The sequence below is a fragment of the Scyliorhinus torazame genome, chromosome 8 (genome assembly GCF_047496885.1).
Source record: "Scyliorhinus torazame isolate Kashiwa2021f chromosome 8, sScyTor2.1, whole genome shotgun sequence".
Classification (NCBI taxonomy): domain Eukaryota; kingdom Metazoa; phylum Chordata; class Chondrichthyes; order Carcharhiniformes; family Scyliorhinidae; genus Scyliorhinus; species Scyliorhinus torazame.
In genome coordinates this window covers 225,441,458-225,455,608 of record NC_092714.1, presented here as the reverse complement: position 1 = coordinate 225,455,608, position 14,151 = coordinate 225,441,458, and the positions used below count along the sequence as shown (strand labels likewise).

The following is a 14,151-nucleotide window of genomic DNA, read 5'->3' as shown; positions in this document are numbered from 1 at the left end:
TAGAGGAATGTGTCCCGGGGGTGGTCCACGAGGACCAAACTGGGTTTGTGAAGGGGAGACAGCTGAACACGAATATACGGAGGTTGTTAGGGGTAATGATGATGGCCCCACCAGAGGGAGAAACGGAGATAGTAGTGGCGATGGATGCCGAGAAAGCATTTGATAGAGTGGAGTGGGATTATTTGTGGGAGGTGTTGAGGAGATTTGGTTTTGGAGAGGGGTATGTTAGATGGGTGCAGCTGTTGTATAGGGCCCCAGTGGCGAGCGTGGTCATGAATGGACGGGGATCTGCATATTTTCGGCTCCATAGAGGGACAAGGCAGGGATGCCCTCTGTCCCCATTATTGTTTGCACTGGCGATTGAGCCCCTGGCGATAGCGTTGAGGGGTTCCAAGAAGTGGAGGGGAGTACTTAGGGGAGGAGAAGAGCACCGGGTATCTTTGTATGCGGACGATTTGCTACTATACGTGGCGGACCCGGCGGAGGGGATGCCAGAAATAATGCGGATACTTGGGGAGTTTGGGGATTTTTCAGGGTATAAATTGAACATGGGGAAAAGTGAGTTGTTTGTGGTGCATCCAGGGGAGCAGAGTAGAGAAATAGCGGACCTACCGTTGAGGAAGGTAACAAGGGACTTTCGTTACCTGGGGATCCAGATAGCTAAGAATTGGGGCACATTGCATAGGTTAAATTTAACGCGGTTGGTGGAACAGATGGAGGAGGATTTCAAGAGATGGGATATGGTATCCCTGTCAATGGCAGGGAGGGTGCAGGCGGTTAAGATGGTGGTCCTCCCGAGATTCCTCTTTGTGTTTCAGTGCCTCCCGGTGGTGATCACGAAGGCTTTTTTTAAAAGGATTGAAAAGAACATCATAGGTTTTGTGTGGGCCAGGAAGACCCCGAGAGTGAGGAAGGGATTCTTACAGCGTAGCAGGGATGGGGGGGGCTGGCACTACCGAGCCTAAGTGAGTATTATTGGGCCGCTAATATTTCAATGGTGAGTAAGTGGATGGGAGAGGAGGAGGAAGCGGCGTGGAAGAGATTAGAGAGGGCGTCCTGTAGGGGGACTAGCCTCCAGGCTATGGTGACAGCCCCATTGCCGTTCTCACCGAGGAACTACACCACAAGCCCGGTGGTGGTGGCTACACTGAAGGTTTGGGGACAGTGGAGACGGCATAGGGGAAAGACTGGAGCCTTGGGGGGGTCCCCGATAAGAAACAACCATAGGTTTGCCCCGGGGGGAATGGATGGGGGATATGGAATGTGGCAAAGAGCAGGAATAACGCAACTGAAAGATCTGTTTGTGGATGGGAAGTTCGCGAGTCTGGGAGCGCTGACCGAGAAATATGGGTTGCCCCAAGGGAATGCATTCAGGTATATGCAACTGAGGGCTTTTGCGAGGCAACAGGTGAGGGAATTCCCGCAGCTCCCGACACAAGAGGTGCAGGACAGAGTGATCTCAAAGACATGGGTGGGGGATGGTAAGGTGTCAGATATATATAGGGAAATGAGGGACGAAGGGGAGACTATGGTAGATGAACTAAAAGGGAAATGGGAAGAAGAGCTGGGGGAGGAGATCGAGGAGGGGCTGTGGGCAGATGCCCTAAGCAGGGTAAACTCGTCGTCCTCGTGTGCCAGGCTAAGCCTGATTCAGTTTAAGGTATTACACAGGGCACATATGACTGGAGCACGGCTCAGTAAATTTTTGGGGGTGGAGGATCGGTGTGCGAGGTGCTCGAGAAGCCCAGCGAATCATACCCATATGTTTTGGTCATGCCCGGCACTACAGGGGTTTTGGATGGGGGTGACAAAGGTGCTTTCAAAAGTAGTAGGAGTCCGGGTCGAACCAAGCTGGGGGTTGGCTATATTTGGGGTTGCACAAGAGCCGGGAGTGCAGGAGGCGAGAGAGGCCGATGTTTTGGCCTTTGCGTCCCTAGTAGCCCGGCGCAGGATATTGCTAATGTGGAAAGAAGCCAAGCCCCCGGGGGTGGAGACCTGGATAAATGACATGGCGGGGTTTATAAAGCTAGAGCGGATTAAGTTCGTCCTAAGGGGGTCGGCTCAAGGGTTCACCAGGCGGTGGCAACCGTTCGTCGAATACCTCGCAGAAAGATAGACGGAATGGGAAAAAGATGGCAGCAGCAGCAGCCCAGGATCGGGGGGGGGTTCAGACTTATTTCACCCATAAATAAGAAAGGGAGAGAAGAGGAACAACATGCCAGCGAACTGGAACTCGAGGGGCCATAGAGATCGCATGAGCGGAGGGAAATACCCAGAGCAGCGGGTGGACGAGTCGGCGGACCCACAAGGCAAGGGGTCCCTGGCCACCCCAGAGAGTGGGAGACTGACGACCCGAACAATGGCGTACCCCACCCTGCAACCCACCGGCCTGGAGATGGATGGAAGACGTTCCTGACCAAGAAATTGCTGCCGATGAGCGAGGTGATAAAGGTGGAGATCCTGGTGGCGGTCAAGGTGACAGTGACAGAGGCGTTAGTTGCCATGCAGATTGCAATCGACGGATTGGGGAAGAAGCTGGAAGCTCAAGGGAAGATGATCCAGGAGCTTCAGAAGGCATTGATGGATCAGAGCGACAGGATTGTTGCTCTGGAGGCCTAAATTAAAAAGGTAGGTGGCAACCCAGGGGAGCTTAAAAGGGAAGGCAGAGGACCAGGAGAACCGGTTCCAGCGCCAAAATATACGGATCGGCAAGGATCCAACGGACTAACTGGCCCAGATGCTGGGAAACCTGGTCAGGCGGGACAGCTTTCCCAAACCGCCGGAGATCATCAAGGCACATGGATTGCTCCGACCAAAGCCAAAAGCGAGGCAGCAACCAAGGGCAAACGTAGCCAAATTACATCAGGATCAGGACTGGGCGAGGGTCCTGCGGTGGTCAAGGCAGACAAAGACGAGCAACTGGGAAGGACATAGAATCCGTGTCTACCAGGACATTGGGGCACACCGGGCAAAGCACAAGGCCAAATTAACCAGGCGAAATCAGCCCCATGTCAGAGTGGAGTGAAGTTTGGAATGCTGTTCCCAGTCAGATTCTGGGTCACATTCCAAAATAAGGAACACTATTTCAATATCCTGGCAAAGATGGATGCGTTCTTGCTGACGAACGGCCTGGGCAAGGGGCAGGCAAGCAGTGCTGAGGGTGAAACGGAGGGAAAAAAAAGGGGAGAAAGAAAATAATTCTGACTGATTTATATCACGTTTGCGCAGGACAGTACTGCCTTGCTCTGAACAGATATATTAAACCACAGGACAGGGCGAAGGCAGCGGAGTGCAGGAGAGGGTGAAGAGGAAACAGCAATCTAGCAGGCCCAGGAAAGGGGCAAGATCAGCCCCAGGAGGGCGGCCACCACAGTAGTGGGGAAATCTAGCGCAGTAAATATGAGAGCAAGGTGCATCTCCCAGCAGGAAGGGAGCATAGGGTGGGCGGATCACAGGAGCAGGGACGGGGAGTGAAAGCGGGAGAGGTGGGGAGTTAGTAGCAGGGGGTCGGTGGAACACAAGGAAAATACAAGGATAAGAAAGGGATGGTTTTCAGATTGCCTTCAGCAGGTAAGGGCAGGTTGAAGGAACAAGATAGCGCCACAGGCAGCCACTTAGGAGGGTCCCTGGACAAAGGGAGGCCCCGGAGTGCAGGGATGCACCCACGTGGCGTACACACAGTTATCAGCCACGTTGGGCGCTCCCTGGACAAAGGGAAACCCTGGAGTGCAGGGGCCCGGCCTCTTGGTGAGTAGGGTGACCGTGGCCATTTTGGACGTCCACCTAATAAAGGGAACCCCGGAGTGCAGGAGCGTGTCCATCAGCTAAGTATGGTTGATCCCGCAGGAAGGCGGGGGATGGAAACCCCACCAGGATCATCACCTGGAATGTCAAGGAACTCAATGGCAAGTGAAAAGATCCAGAGTCTTAGCCCATTTGAGGAGTTTGAAAGCCGACATAGCCTTCCTCCACGAGACGCACCTGAGGGAGAAGGGCTCACAGCAGGTAAGGAGGGCTGGGTGGGTCAGAAGTATCATTCATTTTTTTAAAAATTTAGCGTACCCAATTATTTTTTTCCCAATTAAGGGGCAATTTAGAGTGGCCAATCCACCTAACCTGCACATCTTTGGGTTGTGGGGGTGAAACCCACGCAGACATGGGGAGAATGTGCAAACACCACACGGACAGTGACCCAGGGCCGGGATTCAAACCCAGGTCCTCAGCGCCGCAGTCCCAGTGCTAACCGTTGCACTACATGCCGCCCCCCACCCCAGACGTATCATTCATGTTACGGGACGAGGGCCAGGGGGTTAGCTTTCCTGATTAGCAAGAGGACAGTGTTTACAGCGCGAAAGATGGTTACGGACCCAGGGGGACAGTACGTCTTGGTCAGCGGTGTCCGAAACGGGGCACCAGTAGTTCAGGTAAATGTGTACGCTCCTAACTGGGATAACATGGCCTTTGTAAAGAACAGTAAGCAGTCTTACACCAGGTTAAATTCCAACAGGTTTGTTTCAAATCACTAGCTTTCAGAGCACTGCTCCCTCCTCAAGTGATTCACCTGAGAAAGGAGCAGTGCTCCGAAAGCTAGTGATTTGAAACAAACCTGTTGGACTTTAACCTGGTGTTGTAAGACTTCTTACTGTGCTCACCCCAGTCCAATGCCAGCATCTCCACATCATGGCTTTATAAAGATCGATCAAACTCCAAAACGGGGAAAAAGACACGCATGGCTAGGGAACTGGGAACGTTCATGGGGCAGTTATGGGCAGTGGATCCATGGCGGTTCCTATCCCCTGGTGAGAAGGAATTCTCATTCTTCTCACCGGTATGCAACGTGTACACCCGTCTCCACTTCTTTGCAGTGGGGAAAATGGATGCTTCCAGAAATAGTCAAGAGTGGAATACTCCCTTACACTCATCCCCGACCACGCTCCACATTACATGAATGTGATGTTGGAGACGAGCCGTGCCCAAAACCTTACGTGGAGGTTGCACACAGACCTCTTGGCCGACAAGGTCTTCTGCCACAAAACATCACAAGCCATAGGCGCATACATCACTGACAACCAGAATGGGGAAGTCTCACCTTCCACGTTCTGGGAGGCACTGAAGGCGGTGATTCGGGGAGAGATTATAGACCGCAAGACTCGCAGAGACAGGGAAGAGATAGCGGGCAGGCAGCAATTGATCGACTGCATTCTGGAGATCGACAGGGCGTCATGGTAGTACAGTGGTTAGCAGTGTTCCTTCACAGCGCCAGGGTCCCAGGTTCGATTCACAGCTTGGGTCACTGTCTGTGCGGAGTCTGCACGTTCTCCCCGTATCTGGGTGGCTTTTCTCCGTGTGCTCCCATTTCCTCCAACAAGTCCTGAAAGACGTGCTGTTAGGTATTTTGCACATTCTGAAATCTCCCTCCTTGTACCCGAACAGGTGCCGGAATGAGGCGACTAGGGCCTTTCGTGGTAACTTCATTGCAGTATTAATGGAAGCTTACTTGTGATAATAAAGATTTTTTTTAAAAAAAATACCCCGACCGTAGAGCTTCTGGCGGAGAGGAAAAAGCTGCAAATGGACTATAAGCTGCTATCCACCAGGAAGGTGCACCAACTCCGCCAGACACATGGGATCATTTTGATCATGGAAAGAAAACTAGCCATCTGTTGGCTCAACAGCTGAGAAAGCAGGCAGCCACGAGGGAAATAACACAGGTGAGGGAAATAACACAGGTGAGGGATAGCAGAGGCGGACTGGTAACTGAACCAAAAAAGGTCAACCAAACGTTTGAGGCCTTCTACTGGGGGCTGTACACCTCCGAGCCCCCCAACGGGGAATTGGGATGAAATAGTTTCTCGATGGACTGGACATGCTAGTTGTGGAGGATGACAGACGGAGGGAGCTGGAAGCACCAATAGGACTGGGAGAGTTCATGGAGAGCATCAGCTCCATGCAGCGGGTAAGGCGCCAGGACCCGAAGGGTTCCCGGCAGACTATTATAAAGACTTTGCACCAGCACTGGCCCCGCACTTACGGGAGATGTTCACAGACTCACTAGCGAGGGGCACCCTGCCACCTATGCTTACACAGGCCACTATATCACTGATACCCAAGAAAGACAAAGACCCAATGGAATGTGGATCATATAGGCCCATTTAGAACACAAGAACATAAGAACTAGGAGCAGGAGTAGGCCATCTGGCCCCTCGAGCCTGCTCCACCATTCAATGAGATCATGGCTGATCTTTTGTGGACTCAGCTCCACTTTCCGGCCCGAACACCATAACCCTTAATCCCTTTATTCTTCAAAAAACTATCTATCTTTATCTTAAAAACATTTAATGAAGGAGCCTCTCCTGCTTCACTGGGCAAGGAATTCCATAGATTCACAACCCTTTGGGTGAAGAGGTTCCTCCTAAACTCAGTCCTAAATTTACTTCCACTTATTTTGAGGCTATGCCCCCTAGTTCTGCTTTCACCCGCCAGTGGAAACAACCTGCCCGCATCTATCCTATCTATTCCCTTCATAATCTTATTTGTTTCTATAAGATCCCCCCTCATCCTTCTAAATTCCAACGAGTACAGTCCCAGTCTACTCAACCTCTCCTCGTAATCCAACCCCTTCAGCTCTGGGATTAATCTAGTGAATCTCCTCTACACACCCTCCAGTGCCAGTGTGTCCTTTCTTAAGTAAGGAGACCAAAACTGAACACAATACTCCAGGTGTGGCCTCACTAACAACTTATACAATTGCAGCATAACCTCCCTAGTCTTAAACTCCATCCCTCTAGCAATGAAGGACAAAATTCCATTTGCCTTCTTAATCACCTGTTGCACCTGTAAACCAACTTTTTTGCAACTCATGCACTCGCGCACCCAGGCCTCTCTGCACAGCAGCGTGTTTTAATATTTTATCATTTAAATAATAATCCCTTTTGCTGTTATTCCTACCACAATGGATAATCTCACATTTGTCAACATTGTATTCCATCTGCCAGACCCTAGCCCATTCACTTAGCCTATCCAAATCCCTCTGCAGACTTCCAGTATCCTCTGCACTTTTTGCATTACCACTTATCTTAGTGTTGTCTGCAAACTTGGACACATTGCCCTTGGTCCTCAACTCCAAATCATCTATGTACATTGTGAACAGTCGTGGGCCCAACACTGATCCCTGATGGACACCACTAGCTACTGATTGCCAACCAGACAAACACCCAATAATCCCCACTCTTTGCTATCTATTAATTAACCAATCCTCTATCCATGCTACAACTTTCCCCTTAATGCCATGCATCTTTATCTTATGCAGTAACCTTTTGTGTGGCACCTTGTCAAAGGCTTTCTGGAAATCCAGATATACCACATCCATTGGCTCCCCGTTATCTACCGCACTGTTAATGTCCTCAAAAAATTCCACTAAATTAGTTAGGCACGATCTGCCCTTTATGAACCCATGCTGCGTCTGCCCAATGGGACAATTTCCATCCAGATGCCTTGCTATTTCTTCCTTGATGATAGATTCCAGCATCTTCTCTACTACCGAAGTTAAGCTCACTTGCCCATAATTACCCGCTTTCTGCCTACCTCCTTTTTTAAACATTGGTGTCACACTTGCTAATTTCCAATCCGCCGGGACCACCCCAGAGTCTAGTGAATTTTGGTAAATTATCACTAGTGCATTTGCAATTTCCCTAGCCATCTCTTTTAGCACTCTGGGATGCATTCCATCAGGTCCAGGAGACTTGTCGACCTTTAGCCCCATTAGCTTGCCCATCACTACGTCCTTGGTGATAACAATCCTCTCAAGGTCCTCACCTGTCATAACCTCATTTCCATCAGTCACTGGCATGTTATTTGTGTCTTCCACTGTGAAGACCGACCCAAAAAACCTGTTCAGTTCCTCAGCCATTTCCTCATCTCCCATTATTAAATCTCCCTTCTCATCCTCTAAAGGACCAATATTTACCTTAGCCACTCTTTTATTGAATCATAGAATTTACAGTGCAGAAGGAGGCCATTTGGTGCATTGGGTCTACACCGGCCCTTCATAGAGCACCCTACTTAAGCCCACGCGTCCACCCTATCCCTATAACCCCACCTCACCTTTGGACACTAAGGGCCAAATTGGCGTAGCTAATCCACCTAACCTGCTCATCTTTGGACTGTGGGAGGAAACTGGAGCACCACGAGGTAACCCACGCAGACATGGGGAGAAAGTGCAAACTCCACATAGACAGTCACCCGAGGCCGGAATTGTACCCGGGTCCCTGGAGCTGTTAGGCAGCAGTGCTAACCACTGTGCCAGCATGCCGTCCGCCCAACGTAGATGCGAAAATACTCGTGACACTCCAGGCCAAAAGGCAGGAAACTGCTCACCAGAGGTGGTCGCAGAGGACCAAACGGGCTTTTTTAGGGGTGGACAGCTAACTGCGAACATCAGGCTGCTGAATGTGATACTGTCCCCATCGGGGGAGAGAACACCGGAGGTGATCATCTCCCTGGACGCAGAAAAGATCTTTGACAGAGTCGAGTGGAAGTACCTCATAGAGGTACTAGAGCGGTTTGGGCTAGGGGTGGGGTTCACCTCATGGGTGAAACACCTGTACAAAACCCCCGAGGCGAGTGTTCGGACCAACACCACTAGCTCTAAATACTTTCAGTTGCACAGAGGCACCAGGCAGCAATCCCCGCTCCTGGTCACCCTTGCAATCGAACACCTGGCAATCGCTCTGCGAGAGGCTAGAAGGGCATCCGAAGAGGCGGCAGAGAGCACAGAGTCTCACTATATGTGGTGACCTGCTCCTCTACATCTCGGACCCGCAGAACAGCTTAAAGGTAATCATGAAACTCCTGGAAGAGGTTGGGGTCTTCTTGGACTACAAACTCAACCTGGGCAAGAACGAGGTATTCCCGGTAAACACAAACGGAGGAGGGACGGAGCTGGAGGGTCTACCATTCAAACTAGCCCAAAGCAAATTCCGCTACCTGGAGATTCAGATAGCCCACGACTGGACACGGATCCACAAGTGGAATCTGATCAGTCTGACGGAGGAAGTCAAAATGAATCTACAGAGATGGTATGCACTCCCGTTCTCCCTGGCAGGGAGGGTGCAGATGATCAAGGTGAGCGTACTGCCACGGTTCCTCATCCTGTTTAAATCCATATCAATTTTCATCCTCAAGGCCTTCTTCCAAGGATTTTTTTTTGGGAGGGAAGAGAACCCACAAGACTAAACTGCAGAGAAGAGCTTGCAATACTCCAACTGGGCAGCCACAGCCGAGAGTGAGGGTATGGGTAAGGGAACCGAACACGAAATGGGGAGGCTGGAGAGTCCTCCGAAAAGGATACGGCCCTCTGAGCCATCGACAAGGCAGCGCTCCCCCACACCCCTGCAAAATACATGTCCAGTCCAGTGGTGGTAGCTACGTCAAAAAAGTGGAACCAGATGAGGCAACACTGGCTTAACAGAGATGTCTACCATGGCCCCATTTGCGGTAACCACAAATTTGTAAATTTCCACCAGCCATGCTAGATGCCACTTTTAAGAAATGGAGACAGGACATAAGGACACCAACGATCAGGGACGTTTACATGGGGGCAGACTCGCAACCCTAGATGAGCTAACAGAGAGACTGGAGCTGCTGAATGGACAGGAGCTCCGGCACCTACAAATCAAAAACTTTCTCCGCAAGGAGACGACGTGGGAACCCTTGGGCGCCGAGTGACACGATGCTGGAGGAACTGCTGGACGCAGACAGTATGGAGAAAAGGAACTGACGGATGATTTTAGAAAGGGCGAGGACACCAATAGACGGAGCAGGACAGAAGTGAGAGGACGAACTAGGGTCGGAAGTAGGGTGGGGACTCTGGAGCGAAGCATTGGACAGGGCCAACTCCACCTTTTCCTGCGCAAGGCCAAGCCTCATGCAGTTTACAGAGCGCACCTAACCAGAAGCCAAATGAACAGGTTCTTCCCAGAGGTGGAGGACTCATGTGAACGGTGCTAGGGAGGTCCAGCCGACCACGCTCACATGCTCTAGGCCTGCCCCAGACTTGTTGGTACTGCACAGCCTTCTTCGAGGCGATGTCCAAGGTTGTTGGGGTCACTGTCTGTGCGAAGTCTGCACGTTCTCCCCGTGTCTGCGTGGGTTGACTGTGTGGGTGTCCTCCAGGTGCTCCGGTTTCCTCCCACAAGTCCCAAAGGGGCTGTTTAGCACAGGGCTAAATCGCTGGCTTTGAAAGCAGACCAAGGAAGGCCAGCAGCACGGTTCAATTCCCTGAACAGGCGCTGGAATGTGGCGACTAGGGGCTTTTCACAGTAACTTCATTTGAAGCCTGCTTGTGACAATAAGCGATTTTCATTTCATTTCATTTCAAAAGACGTTTTGCTAGGTAATTTGGACATTCTCAATTCTCCCTGTGTACCCGAACAGGCACCGGAATGTGGCAACTGGGGTCTTTTCACAGTAACTTCATTGCAGTGTTAATGTAAGCATACTTGAGACAATAAAGATTATTATTAGTGTAGAGGAGGTTCACAAGAATGATCCCTGGAATGAAGAGCATGTCGTATGAGGAACGGTTGAGGACTAGTTGGAGTTTAGAAGGATGAGGGGGATCTTATTAAAACTTACAGGATGCTGAGAGGTCTGGATAGGGTGGATGTGGAGAGGATGTTTCCACTTGTCACAGAAGGCTGTGGAGGCCAAATCACGGAGTGTCTTTAAGACAGCAATAAATAGGTTCTTGATTAGCAAGGGGATCAGGAATTATCATAGAATCAACAGTCCAGAAGAAGGTCATTCGGCCCATCGAGTCTGCACCGGCCCTTGGAAAGAGCACCCCATTTAAGCCCAAGCCTCCACCCTATCCCCGAAACCGAGTAACCCCACCCAACCTTTTTGGACACTAAGGGCAATTTATCATGGCCAATCCACCAAACCTGCACATCTTTGGACTGAGGGGGGAAACCGGAGCACCCGGAGGAAACCCACGCAGACAAGGGGAGAACGTGCAGACTCCGCACAGACAGTGACCCAAGCCGGGAATCGAACCTGGGATCCTAGAGCTGTGAAGCAACTGTGCTACCGTGCTGCCCTCAATGGGGAGAAGACAGGAGATTGGGGATGAGAAAAATATTTTTTTGACATTACGTCAAAGGTTAGTTTGCAACTTCTTTAAACGGCTTTCATCTGTTATAAGAATTTGCTAAATTCTTCAAAATGTCGGCCATGATTGAATTGCGGAGCAGACTCGATGGGCTGAGTGGCCTAATTTTGCTCCTCTGTCTTATGGTCTAACATGGGAAAAGAGTGATGGGGAGGGTCAGAGAGCCCCCTCCAACAAAGCCATTGGGGCAACAACGACAATTACAAAAAGAAAGAAAGACTACAACACCCATGGCAGAAGAAGGGGCTAAGATGGAGCCTGATTAGCAGTAGGGGGAGGAGGGCCGATGAAAGGGGAACAAGTAAATTGTACATAATATTTACAGAATGAGGTGGTTCTTATGTATTTTATATGTCTAATTGTTAAATTGGAAAATACTAATCAAAATATATTTTTTTAAAAGACAGCTGGAAAGAACAAAGAAAAATAATTCTCCAGAGATCATACTGGAGAACTAAGGCCCAATTCAACCAACACCAGACAGAAACATGGGTATCTGTTACCTTTCAATCACTCTGCAATAAAGGTAATGAAAATAAAACAAAAAAGAAATAAATTATATGGTAACAAATGTACCGTGAGTATGTGAAGCCCGTTAGGAACAACAGCAGTAGACCAGGTCATGGGTAACTCGTGAAGACGTCCAGGTTCTTGTTTAGAATACCCATCGGAAATTTTGCAAGGTGCAGTGCTTACATTTATTCAAATTGCTGCTGCTAAACTTCATTAAACAATCTCCATTAAAAAAACTCACTTCCAAACCTTATTTACAAATACACATAAAAGCACAAAAGATAGTTTTTATCTCTGACTTGTGCCAAAATGGTAGCAGTGCATTATAAACTGGCCTACTTCAAATTGGCAGAAGATTTGTGAACTGCACTAGAATGAAAAGTGCAGGATCCAACAGACCAGTTAAGAATACAACTGTGTGCACAATGACAGTGATCTGATGTACTGAATTATGAAAAGGAAACCTTTTGTCCCTTTGTTTCCCCATTTATCCCACATCCCAATTGTGTCCTTGATTTAGGTCAAGCAATAATGAAAACTATGCATCCATAAATACAACTCAAATACATGTTTGCACAGATGGTTTTTAACAATTAAACCTGGTGGAACCACAGCTCCAGATGGGGAGCACAAAATAGGCACTTTGTACCAGAGTCCTTGGAAAATGTGCAGCCCTGATTCCAGCAAAAAACAGAATTAGGCTCCTTACCTGGATATCATTATATGGTATGGATTGCCTATCAATTGATGAAGTGCTATCAGGCGGCAGTAGAGAGCCTTCAGGGATTCCATTGGTTTGCAGGTTTACAGTGCATTCAGCAGCAGCCTCGTTTTCTAAAGCTGCTTCCATAGTTCCATTTTCTTTGTCCTTTGCTTCTACCTCTTAAAAGAAAAAAAATCATTACCAAAAAAAAAAAAATTTCTGCACACAGCTTGTTCAATAGCTAAGGAAAATTGTATAAAGGCGCTTTGGTGTCTTCTAAATCTGCCCAAAATTGTATAAATGCACTTTGGTGTCTTCCAAAACTGCCCCATTCAAACATTTCTTCAAAGGTTAATATAATTATTTTGTTTCCAAATACTTTAAACAGCTTTCATCTGTTAGTAAGAGTTTGCTAAGTTCTTGCAACTTTTCCTATTTAAAAATGTTTACTTAATGCAAACAAGTTAAGAGATTTCTAGTTCCACAGCATGTGTCTGTGGAATGTCTGATTTTAGGACATATCTGACTTTCCAATACATTTAACACAATTGGTTTCCAAGGGTATACTGACATTTCTTACCCCTACTCATAGTAATACATGTCTAGTTTAAGACAGCCACAGACGTACTGTAGATAATAGGAGGCACATTAACTTTCATGAAATGTTCTCATGTTAATCTTGTGCTGGCTGCTCTAAAGCTGGTGAAAGTGATCTGGCAACAACTCACCCACCAAATTTACCTGCCTGTAAGACACATCCAGTTTCCACATGGCAGCTTAAAATCAGAAGTATTTTTTAAAAAAAAAAAGAATTGTGCAGGTAAATAAAATTATTTCATCAAGATCTCATGAATTACCTCCAGTCACAATGGCCACCACTTCTTCCAATATTTGTCCCACAATATCTTCCGTTTTCACATCTTCCTCATTACTTTCATTCTCATTTCCTTAAGTTAAAACAGTGGTCAGAGATCATCATGGAAAGCAGGTAAAACACTGAATTATGCTTTAAAAAAAGGTATTCGTTCATAGAATGTGGGCCAGCATTTATTGCCCTCCCTAATTGCTAAGAGTCGACGATGTTACTGTGGAACTGGAGTCACATGTGGGCCAGACCAGGTAAGGATGTCCGAATCCTTCACTGAAGGACATGAGTGAATCAGATGGGTTTTTCCGACAATCGACAATGGTTTCATAGTCATCGTTGGACTTTAAATTCCAGATTTATGTTGAATTCCAATTTCATCTGTAGTGGTGGCATTTGAATCTGGATCCCCAGAACATTACCCTGGGTCTCTGGTTTACTAGTCCAGTGACAAAACTACTCTGCCACCACCTCCCCATTTTAATATCAGATAGGCACTAAGTTTGGAATTTGTAGTGGTACACACAATAGAAATAATAGGACCCATTGATTGTCATTTAGATGCATTCATAGACAAAGCAAGTGTGATAACATTGGGATTTTTCTCCCTTCAGTTCCTGGGTGTCATACAGTGCTTTGGATGTACAAATGCCCTATTTCCAAAGTTTCCGTCAATGCTGCAATGTGCCAAGTGTACAATGACTTCCCTTCCTTTCCTCAAATGTCATTAAATAAAACTGTGATCAGGAAACCCAAGACAAACCTGCGGCCAATACACCTTTTGGGCAAAGTTTTGTTTCACTGAAGTACTATGACATCACCAAAACACACATAGAAGATTACAATGCAGCAAAACAAGGCGAATTTGAACATGACCAATCTGCAGTTCTGAAATTGAAC

At 48.2% G+C, this 14,151-nt stretch overlaps 1 protein-coding gene across 1 annotated transcript in view; it reads right to left on the bottom strand.

Annotated features, from left to right (window-relative positions):
• LOC140428409 (brefeldin A-inhibited guanine nucleotide-exchange protein 2-like) overlaps nt 1-14,151 on the bottom strand; it is a 162,341-nt gene that overhangs the window by 87,271 nt on the left and 60,919 nt on the right. Inside the window, exons 7-8 of the mRNA XM_072514827.1 lie at nt 13,244-13,333; nt 12,393-12,565 (exon numbers count right to left, since the gene is read on the bottom strand). Coding sequence (XP_072370928.1) covers nt 12,393-12,565; nt 13,244-13,333 — 263 coding nt within the window. The remainder of the gene's footprint in view (nt 1-12,392; nt 12,566-13,243; nt 13,334-14,151) is intronic.